The sequence below is a fragment of the Crocodylus siamensis genome, chromosome 6 (assembly GCF_052110815.1).
Source record: "Crocodylus siamensis isolate JL-2025a chromosome 6, ASM5211081v1, whole genome shotgun sequence".
In the NCBI taxonomy this organism is placed as follows: Eukaryota; Metazoa; Chordata; order Crocodylia; family Crocodylidae; genus Crocodylus; species Crocodylus siamensis.
Genome location: NC_143400.1, coordinates 919,021 through 945,961, shown reverse-complemented (window position 1 = coordinate 945,961; position 26,941 = coordinate 919,021). Strand labels below are relative to the sequence as shown.

Sequence of the window (26,941 nt, the reverse complement as noted above, 5' to 3'; positions counted from 1 at the left end):
TGTTCCTCCTCCTCCCCAGAACTTGGCCCTTTAATAGCGCCCCCCCCGCCCAGAACCTGCCCTTTTCATGCTCCATCCTTAGGGGCTGTCCCTTAATACCCCCAACTTGCTTCTCCCTAAGAACCAGCCCCTTTAATACCCCCACCTGCTTCCCTCCCCTAACCTGCCCCTTTAACACCCCCACATACTTCCCCCTGAGCACCTGCCCCTTTAATGCACCCCCGCCCTTGTCTTGCTCCTTTAATACTCCTCCCTGGGCCCCGCCCCGCTTTGCCCGCTCGCTCCTCCCTCCCTCCAGTCCCTTGTCTGGTCTCATCCCGGCTACCGTACAAGCGAGCCTGCTCTTCCTTCGTCAGGTGACCAACCCCTCTTCTCACGTGACCCCGGTGGCGCCCCGCTCTCGCGAGACTTGGGTGATCGTGCTTCGAGGCGAGCAGCAGCTGGAGCGGCAGCCGCGCGGGGCCTGCGGAAGCGGGGCCGCGGCCCGGTAAGGGGCGGGGTAGCAGGCCTTGCGCGGGGGGGCCGGAGGGGGAGACGTGTTGACCTCTGACTCGGAAGTTGTCCTGCCCCCTTGCCCTCCCCCCCTTCCGGGGGGTGCTCTCTTGGCTTCGAGGCTTCGGCCCCCGTGACCGTAAAGCGCCCCCCCCCCCCCGCCTGACCTGTGATCCCTGGCCTATGACCCCGGCCCCCCAGGGCCCCTGCCCTGCCTCCCTGCTGCCCTGTTCTGTGCAGCCGGGTGAGAGGTGTGTCCGCGCCCCGAGATCACTTCATCATCCGGCCTGGATGTAGCTGTGACCCTGATGACCCGGGCTCCTGGCTTCTCTGGTTTAAAAAAAAACACCCCAAATTTTTGGATAAAAAAAGTAACCCAAAATCCACATATTTTCCTGTGATCGAGATAGAACGACACTAATATAGTCAGGGATCAGATCTCGCGGCAGAGATGGTGTCATCTTTTATTAGACCAACGAAATTTTTGCTTTAAAAAGTGTCTTATCACAAAAATCAAGTTGGTTTAATAAAAGTTATTGTCACCTCTAACTGCAAGTTTTGCCTCTAGCTCGATCTGGATACAGCCCTGATACCTGACTAATATATTGGTATTTTTTTCGGATGAATATATCTAGTTTTTTTTCCAGATGAATATATTTAGATTTTTTCCAGATTAAAACAAGTCACCCCCAAATCCACATTTTTCCATGATCAAACTGAAACACTGCTCTCTATCTCTTTCTAACTCTCTCTTGATCTGTGTATAACTTGATCTCTCTCAATATCTCTATAGTAGTGTTTCAGTTTGATTGTAGAAAAGTGCGGATTTGGTGTTACTTTTTTAAATTTGAAAATTGGGGGGGGTGGGGTTTGGCTTTTTTTTTTTTTTAATCAGAGCAAAAAAACTAGATGATTTGCTCAGGTCCCTTCCGACCCTAGAAACTATGAAACTATCAAATGGGGATCAGTGCTGATGGCCTCCGCTTGGTGGGTAGCTGTGCCTTTGGCCTCACTACCCTCTACGCGGTTTCAGCTGGTGGTGTTTCCTACTTCCTTCCTCGACCCCCCTGTGTGGTTTGCAGCCGCCGTGGGTCTGTATTACCGGGAAGTGATGTGAGCTGGAACGTTTTCAGCGGGGCTGCACCCAGAGGCTTCTGGGTAGAGGGTCTTGTCCCTGCGCTCAGGCTCAGACTGGTATAAACTGGATTTCCCGCCCTGCTCAGACTGGTGTAAACTGGGGAACGTTTCCTTTCCTCTGCAGTGGGGGCATAGCCTCTGCCTGGGCTCTGCAGTGTCTATGACCCGCCCCCCCGGGCTTTCCTTGCAGCAGGTCTAGGTGTGAAGCCCGGTGTGGTGTCAGGGCTGATTTTGCTCAGAGGTTTGATGCTGGGTTTGACGGACCTGGGGTCAGACTGGATGTGACTGACCTCTGTGGGTTCCTTCCAGCCCCGCTGTTGTCTGACTCCGTACCACGGTGGATCGATATGAGACTCTCAGTTCCTTTAGGGCCTCATCTGAGCCCTTTGCGAGTCAGGCCTCACAGCTTGTAGAGCCTCGTTTTCTGGAGGAGGCGGTGTTGAAACGTGTGCGTTCCTTGCTGTGTGTAGCCAGTGTGACAACACACATGTGGAAACGCATGTGAAGTGTTGCAGGAGCAGGACTTAAGAGAAGCAAGGTCTGAGCAGTTTTAGCCACTCACTCGTTGTCCGCGTAGGAGACAAGCAGGGGTCTCTGTATCTATCTAAGGGGCGTGTTTTGCCCCCTAGTACTCATGTTCCTCAGGCTTCTGGGTGTCAGGACACTGCAATTCCCTTTAGCTCCCAAATGCTGCATAAGGTGCATCTCTGCCTCAGTTTCCCCCTCTCTGAGAAAGGGATAACACTTCTAAGCCTCCATGGATTGTTAATATGAGACCTGTGTGCTAGTTAGGTGTTTGCCTGCTGCAGGGGTCCCTGTGGGTGCCTGCCACAGTTGAATGATAGGTAGATTGCTTTAAGCTGAGCATGTCTCAGTTTTTCCATGTATAAAATGGGAATAATCCAAGCCTGGCGGTCTCCTGATGACTGTACAATCCACATGCAAAGCAGAAGGTGAAACCCTGTCTCTGAACTTGTCTTCTGGTTTTGCAGGTGTTTCACGTGAGGGAGTCACTCCCCACACCCCCACCCCGAGAACAAAGGAACGGCTCAAAGATGTCAGACAGCGAAGACAGCAACTTCTCAGAGGATGAGAGTGAGCGTAGCAGCGAGGCTGAGGAGGTAGAGGAGAATGAGGTGAGGCTGAAGGAGGGAAGGATCCTTTGTTTTGAAGGGGCCCCTGGGATTTGTGCCATGGCTACAATAACCCAGGGTGAGATTTGGGCACAACTTGGTGAACAAAAGAGGTGGCTCAGAGGAGGCTGCTGATCTGGGAGTCTGAACACCTGGGTTCTGTCCCCAGCTCAGCCTCGGGCCTCGATCAAATCGCTTCCCCCTCCTCTGAGCCTTGGGGCGCCAAGCACTGCAGGTGCAAAGCTCTGGGTCCGAGCCCCAGGCCACTGGTTCTAGCCTGACCCCATTTATTCACATATCACACTCACATTTCCCCTAAAATGTAGTGCCTAAAAACTGGGGTGAAGGATATGAATTCAGAGCAGTGGAGCTCAAAAGAAAGAACTTTTATTTCTTTACCCTGCTTTCAAGGCGTGAGTCTTACCATATTTTCTAGTATACAGTGCACACCCTCTCCCTAATAGCTGCTGGAAATTTGGAATGTTCATTATATGTTGCAAATACGGTAAGAGCTGTTTCTACTGCTTACAGAGCAAAAGCAGAAGTAAAATCTGTATGCGATTCTCAGGGAATTGGCAGGTGAGCAGACTCGGCTCCCCCGCTTATCAGGCTGGGTTGTGGGCAGTCAGGTCCAGGGGTCACCCAGGGTCAGAAGAAGCAGCCAAGGTTGGAGGGGAGTGTTCAGAATCTGATTGTAAGGAAGCCAGAAGATCCATCTGGGGAACCACGTCAGAGATTCAGAGAGTCAGGAAGGGCACCAGATTATGAGACCAGTGGGGGTGGGTATGCAGGAGATCAAACCAGAGTCGGGTAAGGCCAAACTCCAGGTCTGTGGGCAAGCTGGACCGTAGGTCAGGTATCCACAGAATCTACCGAAGCCAGTAAAAGCACAAGCCAAGAGGGAGGCAGCCTGGGTGCCAGATTTGAGCTTTGTTGCCCAGACCCTTCCCTTTTCTTGTATGGGAAGGGGTCAAGGGTCAGCTGACCCAGGATGGCCACTCCAGTAGCAGGGAGTGGGCAGGTGGCTAGGCCGAGTGATCAGATTCGGATAGTCTATGTCTGCCCCAGTGCTGAGGGGTTGGCAGACTGGGTAAGCCAAAGCCCCAAGTTCAAGGCCACAGCCTGACATTGCTGCTACTCAGTTACTTGCTACAAGGAAAGGCCTCTCTGTTTTTTGCTCCTGCCTTTCAAAAAGAAAGTGCACATCTCACTCTGGGTTGCATTGTATGTGAGAAAATGCAGTACTTAGAGGTATGTGGATAAATAAAGCATCCCTGCTGGGGAAATGAGTTCGTCTGGTGTCTGTCAAGCAGGACCCATGTCCCCATCACCAGCTGCTTCCTGCCAGATTGTCTCCCCTCCTTACCTCTGTTGTGGCCTTCTCAACTGTGGTGGGATCCTGGACAGTCCCTTCTCCCAGGGAGGGGTGGAGTTGGCCCCTTGGAGACCCCCTTAGTCAGGACAGGGGGCCCTAACCCCACCCCCCCTGTAATACCCAGGCAGAGGAAGAACACGCCAGTGTGGCAGGCAGTGAGAAGGAGGAGGCTGAGGAGGAGGAAGAGGAGGAGGAGGAAGAATATGATGAGGAAGAGGAGGAGGAAGATGATGACCGGCCAGCCAAGAAGCCCAGGCATGGCGGCTTCATCCTGGATGAAGCCGGTAAGTAAGGGGGCACCAGGGATGGGAGGTCAAGCCTGTTCTTGAGGCGGATTCCCTGGGTGGCTAGGGAATTTGATTTCACCCAGGGAAGGACAGGAGAAGCCAAAGCAAACTTCTCCCAATGATACCCCTGTTTATTGGGGTATTATTCATCAGCTCCCTTGAAAGTGCCCTTGCCTTCTGCCTTCTCTCACGTGCTCATCATTGGGATCCAGACTGAGCTGCTTCTGGGAGCAGAGGATCTGGGAGGAGGGATGAAGGAGCACCTGCAGCACAGCACCATGGAGTGAGGGGGGTTCAGTCTCTGTGTGTGGCATGCAGCAGATATGGCAGGGGGCACATGGCAGGGAGCAGACAGCTAAGCAGCAGATAGGGGAGGAGGTGCACAGCGGGGAGCAGGAGGTAGGACAGGGGGTGCATGGCAGGGAGCAGAAGGGGGAGCAGCAGACAAGGTAGGGAGAAAAAATGGCAGCAGCAAGCAGAGCAGCTGATGGGGCAGGGAGCATAATGCAGAGCTGTAGATGCAGGTGTAGGGCAGGGAGCAGAAAGCAGAGCAGCAGACGTGGTAGGGACTTTCTGGCTGTCCTGAGCAGTGGAGGACGGCGCCTTCTCTTGGGGTGTCTCCTGAACAGGGACCTCAGGCAGGCAGCACTGGAGCTGCCCCTTGCCCTGTAACCAGCCAGATCCCCCCCCGACCCTGCGGGTCTCTCCCATCTCTTCCCCTCCTGTCTCCTGCAGACGTGGACGACGAGTATGAGGACGAGGACCAGTGGGAAGACGGAGCCGAGGACATCCTAGAGAAAGGTAAGCCGAGGTCCCCCTGAGCCCTGCTCCCAGTGAGCTCCAGACTCTTCCCTCCAGGGCTTTTGGGTTGGCACCTTCCCGCTGGAGCTGTGTCCCTGGATTCACAGACGGAGAATCCCCTTCTGGCCCCTCACAACCCCCCCAATCTCTCCCAGTGCCCTCCATGGTGCTCGAAGAGATCTGGGCACTGCAGTGTCACTGAGCTCTTGTGAGGGTGAGGGGCTAGCAAAACCCTTCCTTTGGGGTCCAATCCCAGCACTCAGGAGATGGCATCAGGACCCAATCCAGGTGAGCATGGGGTCCTCATACCACACCCCTGGCTCATGGGGCCAAAAGGTTGAGCACTGTGTGGTAGGGGCTTGTTCTGCTCTCCGGGGTATGGGTTCAGTGTTTGTACAGCACCTTGCATGGGGGTCTTGCCCCACAAGCAGAGCTCCTAGGTACAGCTGCAGCACATGTAATCCTGGTCCACAAGGTGGAAGCCAGCTGGCCTGGTTTGATCCCAGGCCCCCACCACACATTACATATATAACACCATTAACTGATAAATTGTGCAATAAATGCAGACCAGCCACACATGCAAAGGGATTATCATGCCATAAAAAATGGCGGTCCAGCTACAAAGTTAGCTTGAACACGTGGGACAACTTTATAGCTGGTTTCTATCCAGGTTTAATAATATGAACATGTAGCAGGGCCCCTAGAACTGTCAAAATGCTGTATTTTCTGACCTACAATGCGCCTTTGTTTTTGAAGGGGAAAAGAGATCTTTCCTTATAGTAAGTGAGCAGCAGCCGCCAGGCCTGTTTCCTGCACATCACTGCAGATTTTCCTCCCTATTTCGGTGGCAGAACCTGCTTTCCTGTATTTCTCACCTATAATACACCCACCGGTTTCCAGCACCGGTTTCCTTTGGAGAGTCAGGGGTAGGAGTGTATTATATGTGAAAAAATGCAGCAGCCCTCTTGTTTGCAACAGGATGGAATTTCCCCTGGCTGCTGATAGCTTTAGTTTCCTTCCAGAGCCAGACATCAGCCAGCAGCCAGGCCCAGATTCAAGACCTTTACAGCCAGAAAGTCCCGGGAACTTTGAGTCAGTGGAGGCACTGTCAGGGCCAGCTTGCTGGTGGCCAAATCCCCAGACCCAGTTTTCCATTAAATGCTTTTAAAGTGCTCCCAAGATGGGTTTTTTGCAGAAGCAGCTTCATAGCTAGTGGCTAGGTTGGGTCGGGCAGGGCTGATGCTGCCTGGAACAGGGGGATAGACCAGTGCGACCTGAGATACCTGCCCTGTTTTCCTCCAGTTCTATAAACCCTGATTTTTATTTTCAGCTGCTCCTACTATGCAGTTAAGCCAGCCAATTGCACCCGGCACCAGGAAAACCCCCTGAGCCTGACCCTGGGTTGATCCCTTCGTTTCAAACACGAGTTTCAAATTGACAAACCCTTGAATGAATCGGCAGGGAAAAGAGACTGGGCGTCTCAGAAACCCCTGAAAAAATGATTCAGATAACAAAAACCTCCCACTTTGGTTGCAAAGTCTGTTTCTGGCTGCGTTTTGAGCTGGATAAAATGCATCTCTGAGGCTTATCTTTGCTAGAGACACCTGTGACGTCTCGGCTTCGTGAGCCACGGTGGCTGTGTGAGGCTACAGTCCACAGAGCTTCTTAGGGCTCTGTTTCCTTGGTGGGTTTGGCATCTGACCCTGGTTTGTTTCCAGAGCTGAAGGGTTGTTAAAAGCCACTGTGGAGTAGATGTGCTCCTGCTCGGCTCTGATCTGCTGCTGGAACCCTTGTAACGCTGGTGTGCCCCCAGGCAACCCTGATGGGATCAGATCTCCCGCACCCATTCATGGAGGGGTTCGGGGCTGCATGGTTTGGAGTTTCCCTTGAGGTGAACCCCAGGGAAGAGACTTCTTGTTCTCTTGCTGCTGATAGCAGGGTGGAGGGGTCACTGGCTGCGGCACGGTGTTGGCCCTTCGCAGAGGAACCTCACTGGCAGGCTTGCAGCTGCAGCCGGTCAGTGGCTTTTCCGCCAGCTCCTGAGAGCAGCAGCTGGAGGCGCGAGACATATCAGGAGCATCTGAACTCCAGGAGATACCCACTGGTCCCATGCACAGCTCCATGTCCCCGCTTCATTGACCTCTCTACAGTGCTGCCTCTCGGCCAAGCTCGTTACCTGGGCCTGCCCTTGCCAGAGTGATGGCCTACAGAGCCGTGGCCCTTGGAGGGCTTGGGAGAGGACATCTTCCCCATCGCCCCCAGCCCTATAATGCCCCTTGCAGCCTGCCAGCTGGACCTTCTGCCCGGCTGACAAGTGCCCTGAGGTTTAACTGGTGGTTGAAAGTACTGGGGGGATTGGATAAAGGGGCTATTTCCTTTATAGATGTTAAGACCAAGGGCAGGGGCAGATCTGTCTCATGACCCTCCCCCGGTGTAACCCAGGTCCTACAACTGCCCCGTGCTACCCCCCACTGTCCCTCCTGTTCGCTTCCCTCGTGCATCTCATTCGCTCCCGCTTGGTTGTTGTTTTTTTTTTTCTGCTGCATCTTAATTTTGTTACTTCCCATTTTCTGTTTTTCCCCCTTCCCCTTTCCAACCCTTCCCCCCCATGGTTGGTTTTGATGCTATTATTTGGCTCATCCTGTCTGCCTTCCACCATCACCACCTGCTCCTGAGCAGAAGAGATCGAAGGTAAGTCAAACCTGTCTTCATTCCAGCCTACCCCACCTCTTCACTGCCCCCCTTCCCCCCAGCCTTGCCTTTCTGTCTGGTCTTATTTTATAAAACTCCCCCTCCCCCCACACCCCCTCTGCTTCCAGGGGTGCCGGAGGCCACTGACCTTCGGCGTTGGGGCGGGACAGGGCTGGGGGTTTGCTGTCTTCTGCATGCAGGCTGGAGGGCCAGGCACACGCAGGGCTGCGTGTGAGCTCCCACATATTCCTGCTCTTATCTCTGTCTCTCTCCCCTTCTCTCTCTCTTTCTGTCTCTCTCTTGCCTGGTGGTAGCTGTAGTGTGGAGTGGGTGCCCTTTTCTCTTTCAGCTGCTGCCGGGGGCGTGTTCAGACTGGTTAGCTGTGGCCTGGCCACAGCAGCCATGTGTCCATGTCCCAGACACCTGGGTTCGGCTGTGTGTGTGTGTGTGTGTCTCTCTGGCTGGACTCAGTAGTGCCCATGTTTGCATGTGAATGTGAAGGCCCAATGGCTTGACTGTGGCAGTTGGGTGGGCTTAACTCAATGGCAGCTGTGTGTGGGTTTGACTTAATAGCAGCCATGTTTGGGTGCGTGTGTGTAGGGTTGGGGTGGGGGGGCTTTAATGGCTGCAATGTTTGCACTGCACACATTTGTGTGGGTGAAGTTGCAGTGGCTTTTCTTCATGGAAAGCTCGGTTGGGTATGGGTTTATATGCATGGGAGGGATGAAGTCTGGATAGCTTGACTCAGAAGCAGGTGCGTGCGTGTGTGTGTACTTGAAGCAAGCCACAGAGTCTATAGCAGCCCTGTGTCTGTGCAAGCATAAAAACTCCGTGGCCTACCTCTACACGGCCATATGCATATGTGAGCACAAAGGCTCGAGGGCCTGCCTCTACAGCCATGTTTGCATGGTGTGGAGCGGGCTTGCTAGGTCTACCTCGAAGCTGATGAGCCCGTGGGCAGCATCACACCAGCCCCAAACCCTCTGCCACAAGCTAGTGGCCCCCACGAACTCCCCTCACGGGGGCCCCTCTTAGTTGGCTCCTGTTCTGGCCCTGCTGTGGCTGGGGCCCCCAGACTCCTCTTTCCCTGACTCCTCCCTTCATGGCTGGCCTAGTCCTGCTACACTCAGATAGTGGGGCGTTTAACCCCCATGTCTCTCGCAGCCTCCAACATCGACAATGTGGTACTGGACGAGGATCGCTCCGGGGCCCGGCGCCTGCAGAACCTCTGGAGGTGACATCTGCAAGGGCAGGGTTTGTGGGGGGAAGGAGGGGTCAGTTGTTGCTGGCAGCGGGAGACTGTTCTGAGCAGTGAGGGGATGGGACCTGAGATCTTCTCCTACTGCCCAGGCCCCTGTGGCAGAGCTGAGGAGAGGGAATCCTCATTTGCAGTATGAAGGCATGGATCCTTAGGAGGAATCCAGGATGGGGTGATCACATCCAGCCTAGTACACTGACCCTAGGGCTCTGCTTGAAAGCTAGGGTCCACCCAACTGCCACATCAGATGGGAGGGCTGGAGATGGCCCCCTTCCCCCTTTGTGCAGCCATGGCTCCATCCTTCAGCATTTTGGAGGGGAGAAAGGAGATGGTTGTGGGGAAAAACCAACCCTTGAGCTGGTCTCAGAAACTCCATGAGCTCTCGGGAGTGAATCCGTTAAGGTGGAGCTGTGGGTCTTCACACCTTTTTCCCCCTCCAACACATTGTTCTGACCCATTTTCTTGCTCATTCTTCCTTCTCTTCTCCACATAGGGACCAGCGAGAGGAGGAGCTGGGCGAGTACTACATGAAGAAGTATGCCAAGTCCTCAGTGGGAGAGACGTGAGTGTCAGGCCCCTGGGGCTGCAGCCCTGCCCCTGCCCCTCCAGGACTCTGAGAGCAACCTCATACCCTTGCAGATGGGCCCTTTTGAGGACGTGGGGCACAATGAGCATCCTTTTTTCCCACAAAGCTGGAGGGAGGGAAGGAGAAGCTGAATCCAGCCAACAATGGTCAAACGATGGACTTCCTGCCCTTCGTGTGGGGGGCTGGACTCAATGATCTTCCGAGGTCCCTTCCAGCCCAAATGTCTATGAAATCTGTGAAATCCTGGTCACCGCACCTCCGAAAGGATATAAATCAGCATTCCCTCGATTTGAGGATGATCTTTACCACGGCTTACGGTTGGGTTTGGGGTGATTTAAGGGTCTGATAGATAGGGTGTAGAAGGAGGATATAGAAGAACTAGAGAGGGTGAAGGGCAATAAGGATGATCTGTGCTATGGAGGGTCTTCCCTAGGAGAAGAGACTAACAGGGCCAGGCCTAGTCAGTTCAGAAGAGAGATGCTTGAGGGGGACAGGACAAGGGTTTACAACATACAGAGAGAGGGGAAGAGAAAGTCACTAGGGATTGATCCCTGGCTGTCTCTCACCAGACAGGGACAACAGGTCATGGCATGAAACGAGCAGGCTGGCAGTTTAAAACAAACACCAGGACGTCCCTTTCCACCCATGAAAGGGGGAGCTCCTGAGCACCAGATGTGGGGGAAACTGAGAGTTTAGCCAGATTCAAAAAGGGACTGGATCAGTTCTTGGAGGAAAGGGGCATCAGGAGCTGTTGAGCATGGGAGTGTGGGGCACAGCCTCTGAATCAGAACGCCCTGGACCTTTAGTGGGTCTGACCTGAACACTGCAGCTCTTATATTCTTAGGTCCCATGACTGCCATTAGGGCTGTGACCTGTCTTCTGGGCTGGGTCCATTGTGGGGAGGACCTAATGCCCATGGGGCTTGTGACCATGATTGAGGTTACGACCCCCACTCTTCGGATCAGCTGCCCTTGGCTCTGCTGTTCTATCTCGGGCCTTGTGAGGTGCTAGTAACTTCCCCCCTCCTCGGGGTGAAAGGCTGGAGTGTGAGGAGCAGGCCTGGGATGTCAAGAGTCCCAGCTGCCTCAGTTTCCCTGGTCCCACTGCTGTCCTCAGGCCTGAGCTCTTGTTCTCCCTTGCAGGGTCTATGGCGGCTCTGACGAACTATCAGATGACATCACGCAGCAGCAGCTGCTGCCTGGTGTGAAGTAAGTGCCTGGTATTGGGCTCTGGCGGGGGAGAGGGGATGATAAAAGGAGGTCTGGGAGGGCTGGCCAAGGTTGTGGCATCCCACCCAGGAGGGGGTGAACAGGGGTTGCTGAGGGGAGGATGTCAAGGTGGGGGCAATCCTGGAGCAGGGACCCTCAGCCCTTCTCTTCCCTTCTCGCCCCTCCAGGGATCCCAACCTGTGGACTGTGAAGTGCAAGGTACAGTGTTTCCTAGCACGGATGCCATCAAAGCAGCCCCTGGGTGGGCATGACCAAACCACTTCTCTTCCTTGAGCCAGGAAGGGGCATCCTTCCAGCTGCGAGGACCCCAGTCCTAGCATCCTTTTCTTCCCCAGATCGGCGAAGAGCGCACCACGGCCATTGCGCTGATGAGGAAGTTCATCGCCTACCAGTTCACAGACACGGTAAGCACATGGGTGGCTCCTGATGTAGATGGCTTCCAGCTCCAGTCCTTGTGGGTGCCCTGGGGGATCCGGTGCCAGTCTACCACACCTCCTCTCCCCCTGCAGCCCCTGCAGATCAAGTCAGTGGTAGCCCCTGAGCATGTCAAAGGCTACATTTATGTGGAGGCCTACAAGCAGACCCATGTCAAGCAAGCCATTGAGGGCGTGGGCAACCTGCGCATGGGCTACTGGAACCAGCAGATGGTGCCCATCAAGGAGATGACAGATGTGCTAAAGGTTGTGAAGGAGGTGACCAACCTGAAGCCCAAGTCCTGGGTGCGCCTCAAGAGGGGCATCTACAAGGATGACATTGCACAGGTATGGGCTACAGGTACCACCTGGCTTGGGGACGTGGGGGAGGAGGGCATAGCTGGCACCAACAAGATGTGACCCATCAGATAGTGCAGGAGCTGGATGCCTGGACTCCTAGCAGCTGCTTCAGGTGGCAGTGTGGCTTGGAGGGTGGACTGGGAGTCAGTGTCCGGGGATTCTGGTTCTGCCCTGCTGTTCTGACTTCATTAGGGGATCATGGAAAAACCAGGCTGGTCCAACCCCTGTTCATGGCTACACCATCTGCAGTCAGAGCAGCTTGGACAAAGGCCCAGCCTCAGTCCCTGGGTTTACAATAGCTAAATGGTGAAGAGAAAATCAGTAAGGATTTATTCTTGGCTATCTCTTGCCAGACAAGAACAAGGTGCCACAGTATGAAACTAATAGGCAGTAAGTTTAAATTGAACACAAGGAAGGTCTTTTCCACCCAGCGTCGAATGAAAGGGGGGAGCTCGTGGCTACCAGATGTGGGGGAAGCTGAGAGCGTAACCTGATTCACAAAGGGACTGGACACATTCTTGAAGGAAGGGCATCAGGAGTTGTTATTGAGCGTGGGAGTGCAGGGCATGGCCACTGCATCAGAACTTTGTGGACTTTCAATGACTGCAAGGGAGAAAAAAGGGGGGAAAAACCCTGCTCAGACCCAGTTGCTCTCCCTTCCAGCCTCTGCTCTCTGCCACTAACACAGGAGACTGGGCAAGACAGGCCTATGGTCCAACCCAGTCCACGGTAGCTCATATGTGCTTATGTCCTGAAGCCAGATGGGTGTGATAACAGGCTTCTCTGCCTCCATTAGAGTCATGGGGGGGAGCAGGGGGTGGGGCGGGTTGATTAACATCTCTCTCAGAGCCTCTCATCTTCCTACAAGCCACTGCCTATGGGATCGTGTCTCTAGTAGGCAGCCCTGTAACCCTTCCGCTCCTCTTCCTGGCCAGGTGGACTATGTGGAGCCCAGCCAGAACCAGATCTCCTTGAAGATGATCCCGCGCATCGATTTTGACCGCATCAAAGCCCGCATGAGCCTGGTATGCACGAGAGGTGGCTGTGCTGATTCCTTCCGTGTCCTGACCCTGGCACTTCCAATTCTGGTGGCTTTTGGGCATGTGCATCTTAAGACCTTAGAAATCATGGAGAAGTCAGGTTGGAAGGGACCTCCAGAGGTCACATCTAATCCAGCCCAATCTTCAAAAGGAGATGGGACATGCACGTTGCTGGGGTTATTTGACCCCAGCGGGGCTTGGGGCTGGACCCCTGATGATCTCACTAGGTCCCTTCCAGCCCTGAACTTCTGTGAATCTGTGAACCCCCTGCCTGAGGCAGGATCAGCCCTGTCCAAACCATCCCAGACAAATCCATTATTCAGCCTCCTAGCAAAACTAGACAGTCAGCCTGACCTGTCACACCTGGACCTGCCACAGGTCAAGCAGCATGCAATGTCCCTCTGTTAAAGGGAGGTTCATAGATGTTCGAGAGATCCCAGGCAGAAGCTGTGTCCCCGCTACAGAGAAAGGCAAACCCCTCCCCAGTTCCTACCAGTCCAACCAATGGGTCATCCCTTCCTGACCCCAAATGCAGTGTTGGTTTGAGCCTGAGTGCAGGGGAAACATCCTTTAGCCAGGACCCTGTGGGGTTGGTCCTAGCAGGAGCATTGATGCAGTTCAGTCCCCATCCCCAGCCTGGCCCACAGCCTACACCCAGTACTTAAAGCAAAGCTTAAAAGAACCCACACCTGCCCCAAAAGCACACATACAAAATGTACATCTTCACAGTTCCCAGCCTGTTGGGCTGCAGAGCACGGCCCTGCTGTGAGGGCATCGCTGCTGTCCCAGTTGTGGCGGGTGATGGCCCCAATGGGATTGGCCATCCACGCTCCAGAGGGGGCCCGCTAATAGCATCAGACAGGAATCGGATTCATAGAATCCTAGATAACGAGGGTCAGAAGGGAGCTCAGGAGGTCACATCTAGTCCCACCCTCTGCTTAAAGCAGGACCAGCCCCAACTATATCCAACTATATTGGCAGGGTCCTTGTTCAATCCCAGTAGCGTCATCCCTGGTGAACCACCCCAGACGCACCTTGATGCTGCCACGAGGGGAAATTCCATAGCTGCTCTATCCTTGTGCTACCCCAGCCCCCTACTAGCATCCCCCAGTCCCTTCACCCTCACAGTCTCCCGGGCCCAACGTTAACTGCCTCCATCCCGCCCTGCAGAAAGATTGGTTTGCCAAACGGAAGAAGTTCAAGAGGCCTCCGCAGCGGCTCTTTGATGCCGAGAAGATCCGGTGAGTGGCAGTGGGGCAAGTCCAGGTACTGGGAGTTGGGGGGACGTCACCGTTGAGGATAACACTGGCCCATGGGTTGGGGGTGGCGGGGACTCTGGCAGTTCCATTGCCTCTTCTGTCTGCTCCATCTGGACACCTGGGACTAGCCTTAAGAGAGGATCCAGACATCTGCTGCGGAGCAATCTCTCCCCACCCTGGGTTTGCAGTGCCTCAGCTGGCATCACTGCCCCGTAATGCTTCTCCCCATCTCCCTTCTCCAGGTCCTTGGGGGGTGACGTTGCCTCCGATGGGGACTTCCTCATCTTTGAAGGCAACCGCTACAGCCGCAAGGGGTTCCTCTTCAAGAGCTTTGCCATGTCAGCTGTGGTGAGTGATGCCTCAGCGCACACTGGGCTGGAGCTGGCAGGGTGGGGAAGAGCTTGCCACCAAAAATACAGATTACTTCCAGTGAAAATTCAGCCGCGTTGGTGCTGAGATGTTGCAGCAATGCATTCTGGGAGATGTCTCCCAAAGGACCTCAGTTTGGATCCAGAATCGCTGACCCAGACATGACATGGGCTGGGGGTAGGGCTCTGTGGGGGAGATGGGTGTATCTCAGGGCATATGATGGGTGTCTGGGTTGGAGGTCTAACAGGTGGGAGAATCTCTCCCTGCCCACATGATGTACTGAGATTCTCATCGGCTCATGCCAGCTGTTTCACAGAGGTGGGGCACAGGGTGGAGCATGAGATGGTGCCCATGTATTCACCCAGCAGGGAACACCATTAACCCTCCCCCAACCTTTTTCCCCCTTTTTCCTCCGCCCCGGGTGTGTCAGATCACGGAAGGCGTGAAGCCCACCTTGTCTGAGCTGGAGAAGTTTGAGGACCAGCCGGAGGGCATTGACCTCGAGGTGGTGACCGAGAGCACCGGTAAGTAGTGATGACTTGGATCTGGGAGATGTGAGGTTCTGACCCCCGTGGGTTGGATCATAGCCTTTTCCCAGCAATATCTGGGGCACGTGCTCCTTCCTTTCCCCTGGGTCCCTCTGGAAGGCACAGTGGGGAGGGGATGTTTTTCCTGGGGAGCCCCTGTCTAATCCACACCTTCTCCAAAGAGGTTAGAGTATGGATTTGCATGGGATAGTTTGGACAGGGCTGATCCTACTCATAGGTGGATCTAGAATTTCAAGACGGGGGAGCGTAGATGCCGTGGCCCATCGTTGCAACTAACACAATGTGTTGTTCTCCAGTTAGAGAAGCTAGAAATTTTAATATGCCAGGGGGCTAGCACTATAATACTCGGTTTTAAAATCAAAGCAAAGCCAAAGAGAACTATCACTTATTCAGATTCATAAAACAAAATCTTGCCTCCTTCAGTGTCTTGATGGTGCCTCTGATACATGACTGTCAGTCCTTTCTACACTTGTGTTCAAGTGACCACACACCAGTGAAGGTTTTTGGGTTAACCGGAAAACAGTCTCCAGGGTTGTGGAACAGATGGGAGATTGTAGCAGGGGTGGCTAGTAGAGGGCGACAGTGCAGAATAAAAGATGGTTTGAATAGTGGAACAAGACCATTAAAAGGGAGAGAGGGTTGTTAATACCTGTGCAGTGGAGAGATTATCAGGAATCAGATGACAATGAGCTATGCAGTCAGTGGGTTCCCTCGCTGCCTGGATAGTAATGATGCTGTATCTCCTAGGCAGTTGGTTTTAAAGCGTGGGTGGAGCAGGAACCAAAGGGGATCTGTGGATGCAGCCCTGATCCTGCCTCAGGCAGGGGGGTGGACTAGATGTCACCTCTGGAGGTCCCTTGTGTCCAATTCTGTGACTCTCTCCCTCCCAGGCAAGGAGCGGGAGCACAACTTCCAGCCAGGGGACAACGTGGAGGTATGTGAGGGTGAGCTGATCAACCTGCAGGGCAAGATCCTCAGCGTCGATGGCAACAAGATCACCATCATGCCCAAGCACGAGGACCTTAAGGTGACAGGGACAACGCCCCCTACTCTCCTCACCACTGACAGCTGGGGGTGGAGGGGGTCTCGCTATCAAGGCTTGGGTTGGGGGTGGGCACAGTTCTGGTCTCCAACATGGTTCCGGAGCTGGGAAGAATCTCCAAAAGGCTGTTATTGAATTGAGCGAAGGTGGGGGCATCTCCAATCATGGAGACATCCCAGAGCAGGTTGGATAGATCTGTGGCTGGGATGGTTTAGCCAGGGCTGATCCTGCCTCGAGCAGGTGGCAGGACTAGACCTGACACTTCCAGCCTGACTTCCCTACGATGCTATGAATTGTGCTGCCAGCCAGCTGTGCCCCCCACCTGCCCTTCCTGCTGCTGTGACTTCCCTGTCCTCACATCCTTCTTTTCTCCTCTGCCCAGGACATGCTGGAGTTCCCGGCCCAGGAGCTGCGCAAGTACTTCAAGATGGGCGACCACGTGAAGGTGATCGCTGGGCGCTTCGAGGGTGACACAGGGCTCATCGTGCGCGTAGAGGAGAACTTCGTTATCCTCTTCTCAGACCTCACCATGCACGAGGTGAGCCGGGGTCCCAGGGTTAGAACTGGAGGGGGTCAAGTGGTGCTCTCCACCCCATTTCAGGTTGGATCCAGCCTGGGAGTCTCTGCTAGGATCAGTGAAAGCAGGAGAGGCTGTGGGCAGGGATTTCCCCTTTCCCATACCTCCTCCCAGGGGGATCAGGCAGGGCAGGGAACCCTCCCAATCCCTGCCCATCTCACTGCTACAGCTGTTACTGTTCCCAACCTGTACATACCTCAGCTGGAGTGGTCAAGAGAGACTTTGAAGTTTCCCTGGACAGTGGGGAAAGCAGCAGCAACAGGAAGGGAGGGGAGTAGAGGGGATGTGCGTGGAGGGGAGTGGGAAGGAAATCTCATGTGCCTTAAGAACTTAAACAAAAGTCTCCAGAGGCTGCTGTGGCACAGTGTGTCGTAAGAACATAAGCACTGCCATTGACTGGGTCAGACCCCAGGTCTGTCTCGCCCAGTCTCCCGTGTCACACAGTGGCAGAGAGTGTTGCTGGAAGGGAGAGTGACAGGGTCTGAGCAGGGTTTTTCCCCCGTTCCTCTCTCAGTTGCAGTCATTGAGGGTCCAGGATGTTCCAGTTTGGAGGCCGTGCCCTGTGCTCCAGAGCCCCAAGTGCCCCTATCCTCCAAGAATGTCCTCAGTGGCTGGGTGGATCTGGCTGAACTCTCAGCTTCCCCTTCGTCCAATGCCCATGAGCTCCCCCCCTTTCATCCCACACTGGGAGGAAACGACCGTCCTGGTGTTGGTGTTACACTCCCGGCCTGCTCATTTCATGCTTTGTCCTTGTCTGGTGAGAGATGGCCAAAAATCAGTCCCTTGGATGCTTTCTTGTAGTATGTTTCATAGTTAGTAGGGTCAGAAGGGACCTGAGCAGATCATCAAGTCCGACCCCTTGCCATGGCAGGAAAGAGTACTGGGGTCAAACGACCCCAGCAAGGTGTACATCCAGCCTTGTCTTAAAGACCCCCAGGGCAGGAGCCAGCATCACTTCTCTTGGAAGTTGGTTCCAGATCCTCGCCGCCCTGACCGTGAAGTCGCATCTCCTGATATCTAACCTAAACCTGCCCTCTGCCAGCTTGTGACCGTTATTCCTGGTCACTCCTGGCAGTGCTCGGGGGAACAGGGACTCCCCCAGTGCCTGCTGGTCCCCCCTGACTAGTTTGTAACAGGCCACGAGATCCCCCTCAGCCTTCTCTTGCGGAGGCTGAACAGGTTCAGGTCCCGTCACCTCTCCTCGTAGGGCCTGCCCTGCTGCCCCCTGACCATGCGAGCGGCCTCCTCTGGACCCTCTCCATGGTGTCCACATCCCTCCTGAAGTGCGGCGCCCAGAGCTGGACGCAGTACTCCAGCTGCGGCCTGACCAGTGCCGCATAGAGGGGGAGGATCACCCCCCTGGACCTGCTCGAGATGCATCTGTGGATGCATGACAGGGTGCAGTTGGCCTTCCTGACCGCGTCCCCACACTGCCGGCCCATGTTCATCTCGGCATCAGTGATGACTCCAGGATCCTTTTCTGCCTCTGTCCTGACAAGAAGGGAGTTCCCCAGCCTGTAGGTTGTAAACCTTTCTCCTGTCTCCTCTCAAGTCTCTCTCTTTTAACCTGACCAGGCCTGGCCTTAGTCTCTGGGAAGCCCCTCCATAGCACTGATCACCTTTGCTGCCCTTCTCTGCACTTTCTCTGGTTCTTCTATATCCTTTTGGAGGTGCAGAGACCAGACCTGGGTGCAGTATTCAACGTGTAGAGGCACCCTGGATTAATAAAGGGGCATCCTGATGCTTTCTATTGTGTTTGCAATACTCTAAGAGTATCCCCAGCAGTTGTGGGCGGGGAAGAGGCAGTGGGGAAGGGTCTGCCCCTGCTCTCTCCCTCCCTCACGCCTACGCTCCTCTTCTAGCTCAAGGTACTGCCGCGGGACTTGCAGCTCTGCTCGGAGACAGCCTCGGGTGTGGATGTGGGCGGGCAGCACGAGTGGGGGGAGCTGGTGCAACTGGACCCTCAGACTGTAGGCGTCATCGTCCGGCTGGAGCGTGAGACCTTCCAGGTGAGGTGGTGGTGGGAGCTTGATGCAGGCACAGCTGCTCCCAAGGCGGATACCGTATTTCTTCATGTACTGCATGCCCCCGTACCTTCAAAAACCAACCCTCCTTAGTTGGGAGGTGCATCTTAAGCAGGGAAGGTGATTTTTTTTTTTGCACTGGAATAGAAGCATGGAGACACTGTAATGGCTGCATAGGGTGCTGTAATACTTGCCGCAGGCTGTCCTCTCCCAGCTCCAAGGAGGTCTTTGGCATTGCTGCTATTTTTAAACCTTTCTCAGTCACTGCTGAACTGGCTGTCACTTTGGGCCAAAGGGCCAAAAGCTGCTGCTGATTCAGCAAGTGTCAGAACACAAGAGCTGCTCTTCACTGGGTCAGACCCCAGGTCTGTCCAGCCTGGTCTCCTGTGTCACGCGGAGGCTGGAAGGCAGAGTGAATGGGTCTGAGCAGGGTTTTCCCGTTTCTTTCTCCGTTGCAGCCACTGAAGGTCCAGGAAGGTCTGGTTTGGAGGCCGTGCCCCTCACACCCATGTTCAATAGCTCCTGCTGCCCCTTTTCCTTCAAAAATTAGTCCCATTTATTTTCTGAGTCTGACTCAACTCTGTTTCCCTCCCACCAGCAAAGCCTGGGAAATGGTCCTTTTTAACCTGGGTCTGGGCCCTGCCACAATCCCTATGAGCTAGAGGGATTCTGGGTGTTTTGGGGGGCCCCCCTGCAAAACTGAGGCTGCTGTTGACCTGTGTCCCAGCCTGCCTCAGTTTCCCTGAGCCCCATTCTCTCCTGGCCCTCTTGTAGGTGCTGAACATGTATGGGAAAGTAGTGACCGTCCGGCACCAGGCAGTGACGCGGAAGAAAGACAACCGCTTTGCCGTGGCCCTGGACTCAGAGCAGAACAACATCCACGTCAAGGACATTGTGAAGGTCATCGATGGGCCACATTCGGTATGGAGCCGGGGGCCGTCTTGCACCCGTGAACCCCCTGCCCCTTCCCAGAGGTTGTCAGGCATGGCTGCTTTAAAGACTTGTCAACACTTCTATTGGGGCAGGGGGTTTAAACCTTCCTGCCTGGCTGTATCCCTTCTCTGTGCCAATCTCCCTTCCTGACATCAGATGCACTTTTGGGGAGCAACGTCCTGTCTCAAGCATCCCCAAAGTGAGCACTTAATTCCAGAAGCACTGCCTTTCTGTGCCAGTCAAAACCCTCGTTCTTGGTTCAGGGAACCTTTTGGCTACTTGGGGGTCCCGTGCCCACCTGAGCGTGGTGCTCACAGCCTCTCTTATCCGGGCAGGGCCGTGAGGGTGAGATCCGCCACCTCTTCCGTGGCTTCGCCTTCCTGCATTGCAAGAAGCTGGTGGAGAATGGAGGCATGTTTGTCTGCAAGACCCGGCACCTGGTGCTGGCCGGGGGCTCCAAGGTGAGGGCTCTGGGCCGGGACCAGCGCTGTCTGGTACTGTGGTTCTGGCCTGGCCTGGTGGGCAGGTGCCCCATCTCCTAGAGCTGTCATGCCTCAGAAGATCCCCGGCTCTTTCCTGACCCCCTGTGCTCTGAAGCATGGAGATCACCAGCCCAAGGCACTGGGGGAAGCAGTGTTGTGGCCTCATGTGGTCCAGCTGGACTCTCCTGAGTTCCTTCCCCAGCTCACAAGTGTCCCTTTCTCACCCCCCTCACTAAAATAGAGGTGGCCACCCCAGAGGTGGGGAGAGAGGGGCAAAGGGGGGTACCCCCATAGCCCCCATGGTGGATAGGGAGGAACCCAGCCAGCCTCCCCTCTCTTTGGGCTGCGGAAAGGACCTATCTGTTGCCCCCTTACTGGCTCTAGGGGTGCCACAATGCCCCCTTGTGCCTGCCCCACATCTTATCATCACATTCCTAGTGTAGCGGTGTGGGGGGTTCCCCATCCTGCTTCTGCCCTCACAGGCTTTGCCCCCCACAGCCCCGGGATGTCACTAACTTCACTGTTGGAGGCTTTGCCCCCATGAGCCCTCGCATCAGCAGCCCCATGCACCCCAGCGGGGCAGGTGAGCACCTGGGGGCAGGTTGTGGGGAGGGTGTCTGGGGTCTTGCGATGTCTGGCTCACCCTACGTGGCTTGTGGGGGATGGTCTCTGCAGCTACAGCAAGAAGTGGGCGGGGGGGAGTATGGAGGCAACCTGGGATGTGGGGGAGGCTGGGGGGCACTGAGTGGTACTGAGCACTGCTCCCTTTCTTCTCCCTCCCAACCGCAGGCCAGCGTGGTGGTTTCGGTGGGGGCGGCATGAGCCGAGGCCGCGGGCGCCGAGACAACGACCTCATCGGCCAGACAGTCCGGATCTCCCAAGGGCCCTACAAAGGTAAGGGGGCCACGGGTTCGAGTCCCACCCTTAGCTCGTGGGAACAGGTTGTGTGGGGGTAGGAATGTGTGTGTGTTGGGATGTGAGGTGGGGGAAGCCATGGCGGTCACCGCGCTCCCTGGCCTTGCTATGCCCTGTTCTTCTTGAGCTGTCACCCAGCTTTGGGTCCACAGGGCTAACAAGTTCCAGGGCAGTTTGAGGGTCTCTTGTTCCCCCTTGTGGCAGTGGGTCAGGGTGGGGGCAGCTGGGAATTTTGGCAGCATCAGGTGCCCTGTTTGTGGACATGTGGCTTAGTGGTTACGGGGGCGGGGCAGCTAGATCAAGCAGGACACCTGGGTTCCTTCCTCATGGGGCAGGCAGTGGGGGGTCCCCTGGGAACACTTTACAGTCAGCAGGGGGCAAGGGAAGGAGCTGACCCCAGTCTCCCTCTGAGCAAGGGCTTGTGGATCCCAGCCCATGCCTGGTCCGTTTGAGTCCACCCTCTCAACCCCACGGTGTGTCAGCTGCCCGTGGTGGGGTCAGCAATATGTGCTCTCATCCCTTGCAGGCTACATCGGGGTGGTGAAGGACGCCACCGAGTCCACGGCCCGTGTGGAACTGCATTCCACCTGCCAGACCATCTCTGTGGATCGCCAGCGTCTTACCACAGTGTAAGTCGGGGGCTGTGGGGGGCATTGCTGGGCAGGGGAGAGCCCAGAGTTGGCCTTCAGGAACCATTGTAGTCTCCTGACCAGTGCTCCCCACCTCCATCTGGCTCAGCCCCCACCCTTGCTGGGGACTTGCTGTGTTGGGGTCTCACCCAGAGCCTAGGGGGGGAAGGGAGGGCTGGTAGAATAGAGCCTAGGAGGGCAGGAGCCAGTTTGGGGGAATCCTGCGGTGTCCTGGGGGCAGGGGTGGCAGGGAACAGAGCTGCCACGAGGAGGGTTAATAGAGCATGGACCTCCTGCGGGGGGGGGCAGGGCCTGGCCCCTTTTGTCCCCGCCCCCACCTTGAGCCCCCTGCGGGGCTGGGGCAGGAAGCCTGGCATTGGGGATCTCTGGCAGCTCCCATTGCAAAGATGAGCCATCCACATCCCCCCCCACCCCAGGCACCTAACACCCCCTCCTTCCCACCGACAGGGGCTCGCGCAGACCTGGCGGCATGACCTCCACCTACGGGCGCACACCCATGTATGGTGCCCAAACCCCCATGTATGGCTCAGGCTCCCGGACACCCATGTATGGCTCACAGACCCCACTGCATGATGGTGAGTGCCCGCCTGACCTGGGGCAGGCCAACGGGGGTCCCTGTGGTGGGGCAGAGGTCATAGAGCTTGGGTGGGGGGTCTGTAGTGGAACCACATGGGAACCCTATGGGGGGGTGCGGTGCTGGGAGGTGCCGCTGGCCCCTATGCCATGGGAATCATGGCACTGACCAGCCACATGCTCTGGGTTCTTTACAGGGAGCCGGACCCCGCACTATGGGTCGCAGACGCCTCTGCATGATGGCAGCCGGACGCCCGCTCAGAGTGGGGCCTGGGACCCCAACAATCCCAACACGCCGTCCAGGTACAGGCTGCCCATTGTGGGGGGTGGGGAGGGGGCTGTGGGGCAGGGACGCCAGGCACCTGCGGCCAGTCTGGGCTGTGGGCCTGAAGGCTAGTGGCATTGTGGGATGCGGGTGAGGTAAAGTCGGGTGTTGCACATGACAGACGTTCATTCACACAAGTGGCCTGAGAGACCACACAACATGCATGTGTATGTGTACACATGCACAGGGCCACGAGGTGGACACAAGTGGTCACATGAGACTCATATGTGCACAACCACATGCAAGGGGCTGTGACACGCATAGACCCATGGGGGGGCACACAGCCATGTCATGGACACAAGGCCACATGACAGACTTGTGTCTGCCCAGAGGCACAGGGTACCACATAACATGCCCACAAGAGGCCCCGTGACAGACAGGAGGGGGCCAGGTCCTGCACACACACACAGTAACATACTCGCACACAGACTGCCCCGGGCTCCCTGCAGGCTTCACAGAGTGGGTGCTAGGAGAGGATTGGGTGGCACGAGGGTTGCAGCTTCCCCGGTGCCCCCTGACAGCCATGTTTTCCTCCCCTTCCCCGTGCCAGGGCGGATGAGGAGTTTGACTATGGCTTTGACGACGAGCCCACGCCTTCGCCACAGGGCTACGGGGGCACCCCCAACCCCCAGACCCCTGGCTACCCCGACCCCTCGTCGCCACAGGTCAACCCGCCCTACAACCCGCAAACGCCTGGGACGCCGGCCATGTGAGTTCATGCTTTGGGAATGGGGGGAATGGCTACCAGCTGGAGGGGATGGCTGGACACTGCTGGGCTCCTGGCTCCACTCCTAATCCTTCTCCCTACGGCAGGTACAACACAGATCAGTTCTCCCCCTACGCTGTCCCGTCCCCGCAGGGCTCTTACCAGCCCAGCCCGAGCCCTCAAAGCTACCACCAAGTAGCCCCCAGCCCTGTGGGCTACCAGAACACCCACTCACCAGCCAGCTACCACCCTACACCATCACCCATGGCATACCAGGTAGGTGGGGGATAGGGGCTGTGGCTGTAGGCAGCGAAGGGTTAATGTTTGGGAACAGGGAGCTCTCTGACTTTGGGTGGAGTGGGGACCCTCCCTGAGTGCCACTCTCATCCCCTTTTCCCTGCCCTGTGCTCCATCTGCCAAGTACCAGACGGAGGCCGCCCCTCTAACTCAGCTTCTTTTGCCTCCCTGTCACACAGGCCAGCCCGAGCCCCAGCCCAGTGGGCTACAGCCCCATGACCCCAGGGGCCCCATCCCCAGGGGGTTACAACCCGCACACCCCTGGGTCTGGGATTGAACAGAGTTCCAGCGACTGGGTCACCACCGACATCCAGGTCAAAGTGCGAGACACCTACCTGGACAGCCAGGTTGTGGGGCAGACTGGAGTCATCCGCAGCGTGACGGTGCGTTGGGAACTGTTCCTGGGGTGTGGGACAGTTATCAAGGGGGTTGGGCAGTTAATCTGGGATGCTCCCCCCCACTCCCAGACATGTTTCCCTCCCACGTGGGGTGAAGTGGGGAGCTTCCAGGCACTGGGAGTGGAGAGTTCAGCCAGATCCAGCCAGGGGCTGGGCCCATGCTAGGGGAAAGGGGCATCAGGGACTGCTGGGCACAGGAGTGCGGGGCATGGCCTTGGGGTTGCCACGTCTTGGACCCTCTGGCTGCGACGGGGAGAGGAACGGGGGAGAAAAAGCTGCTTGGACCCTGTCACTCCCCCGTCCAGCGCTGCTCTCTGCCCCCGTGCGACACAGGAGACCTGGCAGGATGGACCTGGGGTCTGGCCCTGTCCATAGCACTTCTGAGGTTCCAACCCTCCCACCCCAAGGAATAGAACAAAAGGCTTGAGGGCAACATGAACTCATCATTCACAAACCTGTTGCTCTAACCACTGAACTATGGAGCCAGGCCTCGTGTCTGGCACAAAGGAGCCCTTGCTAGTGCAAAGGTTGTTGCTACGAGGATGGGAGTTTGCTCAAATGCTTGTAACAAAGCCTCAAGCTTGGTTATGGGATGCGGAGAGGCCCAACCCCTAGATCCACTCTGGAAGGGACCAGATCCTACCCTAGCAAGGTCCCCCCTCTCCTGCCTCCCCAACTGAAGCTGGGGCCTGACTTTTCTGCTTCCTTCCCTCCAGGGCGGCATGTGCTCCGTGTACCTCAAGGACAGTGAGAAGGTCGTCAGCATCTCCAGCGAGCACCTGGAGCCTGTCACACCTACCAAGAACAACAAGGTACACGGCTGCCCCCAGAGCTGGGCTGAGGGGCACCAGGTGGGCTCGGATATACAGGGAGGTTGGTCCTTGGAAGGCCCTGAGCTGGGTGAACCCCACCGGAGGGGTGTCACGTAGCTAATGTGGGGGTCATACTGACCCACAGCAGGGGGTGTCAGGGTGGGAAAGGACCTGGGTGAAAACCCTATTTTCACCCTCCCTGCTCTATCACCCATGGGTGTTGCCAGCTCATCTTCCCCAATTGGCCGGTCTCGGTTGCCTGACATTTGGATTGGCTGCGATGCATTTGGGAAGGCTCAAGGCTTTGTGCAATGATTGGCCCCCAAGCTCAGCATCACAGCCCACATCCCACTCACGGCACATGCAAGGGACCTACATGGCCCAAGCTCCCCACACCTGTCTCAGCCTCTCCATGCCTGACGCCACATCTCCTGCTCCTCCCTCCCAGGTGAAGGTGATCCTCGGGGAAGACCGGGAAGCCACAGGCGTCCTCTTGAGCATCGATGGCGAGGACGGCATTGTGCGCATGGACCTGGAGGAACAGCTCAAGATCCTCAACCTGCGGTTTTTGGGCAAGCTGCTGGAGCCATAGGGCCCACGGGAGCCTCTGGCAGCCCCCCAAGACTGGCCTGTGCAGCGCGGGGAAGGGGAAGGAGCTCTCCCAGGGAGAGGGGGGTGTTGCTTTTAGTTCTTTTCCACATTTGATTTTGTTTTGGGGGGTGGGTTTTAGTTGTAGTCTGGCAGGTGCGTGTCTTAGCAAAGCTGGGGCCACAGGGAGGGGAGGGAGGGGGCGAGGGTAGAGGCTGTAGCACATACCACGCTTCACTGGCTTCTGTTTGGCGAACCTTTCATCTGCCCGTGTCCAAATAAACCTCTCTCTTCCCCTCCCTGCACCCATGCCCTCTGTCTGTCAGTGGGGAAGACTGGCAGGGTCTCGAGCCACAGGAAGGGCTACACAGTCATGCCCTATGGATCCTGGGCAGCTAGAGGTTGTATTTTGCTTCCCCATTGGCCTGACAACGCAGAGAGGCACAGGAGGGATTTGCTCTAGGTAAGCTGAGAACCTGGGGGTCAAAGAGCATCTGTCCCCAGCAGAAAGGAGAGGGGGAGCCAGGGCTGGGCAGGAGAGCTGGGCTCAGAGGCTGGCAGCAAAGGTCAGCCACTCACCGGAAGAACCAGGGCCTCTTGCAGTCAGTTCGTTTGAGAGGAACCACAGGATGTGCTCCTGGGGGGGTAGGAGCCGGGATCGCAGGGGCCAGCCGCAATGGACGCTCTGATACTGAAGGGCTTGGGGCTGCAGTTGGCAAGCGGCGGCTGGGGTGTTTAAAGCCTGGAGGCTGCTCTCAAAGCAGCTCTGTGCACCTTAGGTAGGTGGGCTGAGAGCCAAGACGGAGTCACTGAGGTATTTAAGTCTTTGATTCACAAAGGTATTTATGTGCTTGACTTGAAGACATTCCTATGGGGGGAATGAGACCTGCTTATGCCTTTCTGGGTCTGGCCCCAAGTGCAGTGGCCGGAGACCAAGGTAGAGACCATGGCCTCTTTGTAGAATCACAGACAAGGAGGATTGGAAGGGACCGCAGTCCACCCCCCTGCTCCAACTACATCATCCCAGCCGAGGCTTTGTCTACCCAGATCTTCAAAACTTCCCACCACTTCTCAGGGTGGCATGTTCCAGCGCTTCACCGCCCTCCTCCTGAGAGAGCTTTTCCTCATATCCAATCTCAACTTGCTTTTAAATTGGCAAATGCAACTAGAATTTGTGATCAGAGCCCCCCCACAACTATTGCAGAAGAATTCAGTTCAGTCCAATTTTTCTGCTGTCCATACGAGAGCGAGTGCAGGCTGTTGTGCACAAGAGCTGGCAGCTGCTTTGCCTGCCAAGGTTCTGGGGCAGGTTTGTGTCGAACCTTTGCTGGCCTAGTGCTTTCCGTGTGGGGTGCTGAACCGCACTAGCGCTGGAAGAACGGGCCCCATGTCCATTGTTCTAGACAGAACAGCACTTTTCATCCCGTCGCACGGAAGTGTGCGAGCCTCGCTGACCCAGCAGAAGTGATTCTTTCTTGCACACAGTCTCACGCTCTGTCTTGTATGCACTCTCATGCATGCATGGTTACACACATGTTCACACTTGTGCACACTCACGTGTGCGCTCACATGTCACGCAGCCCTGCGCGCTCACATACATGCAAACACCCACTTGTGCAGGCACATACACTTGTGCAAACA

The 26,941-nt window shown here is 56.1% G+C and overlaps 1 protein-coding gene across 2 annotated transcripts; it reads left to right on the top strand.

Moving 5' to 3' along the window:
• The first annotated feature begins 356 nt into the window (after positions 1 to 356).
• SUPT5H (SPT5 homolog, DSIF elongation factor subunit) lies at positions 357 to 25,544 on the top strand. Of its 2 annotated transcripts, XM_090056072.1 has the most exons (30): positions 357 to 487; positions 2,622 to 2,765; positions 4,262 to 4,421; positions 5,160 to 5,225; positions 7,905 to 7,916; positions 9,081 to 9,150; positions 9,668 to 9,736; positions 10,903 to 10,968; positions 11,157 to 11,187; positions 11,325 to 11,393; positions 11,499 to 11,750; positions 12,698 to 12,787; positions 13,973 to 14,043; positions 14,304 to 14,409; positions 14,861 to 14,954; positions 15,869 to 16,005; positions 16,403 to 16,558; positions 18,460 to 18,606; positions 19,396 to 19,542; positions 19,890 to 20,015; positions 20,535 to 20,619; positions 20,826 to 20,930; positions 21,478 to 21,580; positions 22,049 to 22,176; positions 22,372 to 22,477; positions 23,050 to 23,208; positions 23,313 to 23,481; positions 23,682 to 23,885; positions 24,617 to 24,712; positions 25,161 to 25,544. In XM_090056072.1, exons 2-30 carry the CDS (start codon positions 2,685 to 2,687, stop codon positions 25,302 to 25,304), a joined length of 3,249 nt encoding a protein of 1,082 aa, XP_089912198.1. In that variant the 5' UTR covers positions 357 to 487; positions 2,622 to 2,684; the 3' UTR covers positions 25,305 to 25,544. The 2 variants fall into 2 exon arrangements, with proteins under 2 accessions (XP_089912198.1, XP_089912199.1); XM_090056073.1 differs by lacking the exon at positions 7,905 to 7,916.
• The last annotated feature ends 1,397 nt before the right edge of the window (positions 25,545 to 26,941 follow it).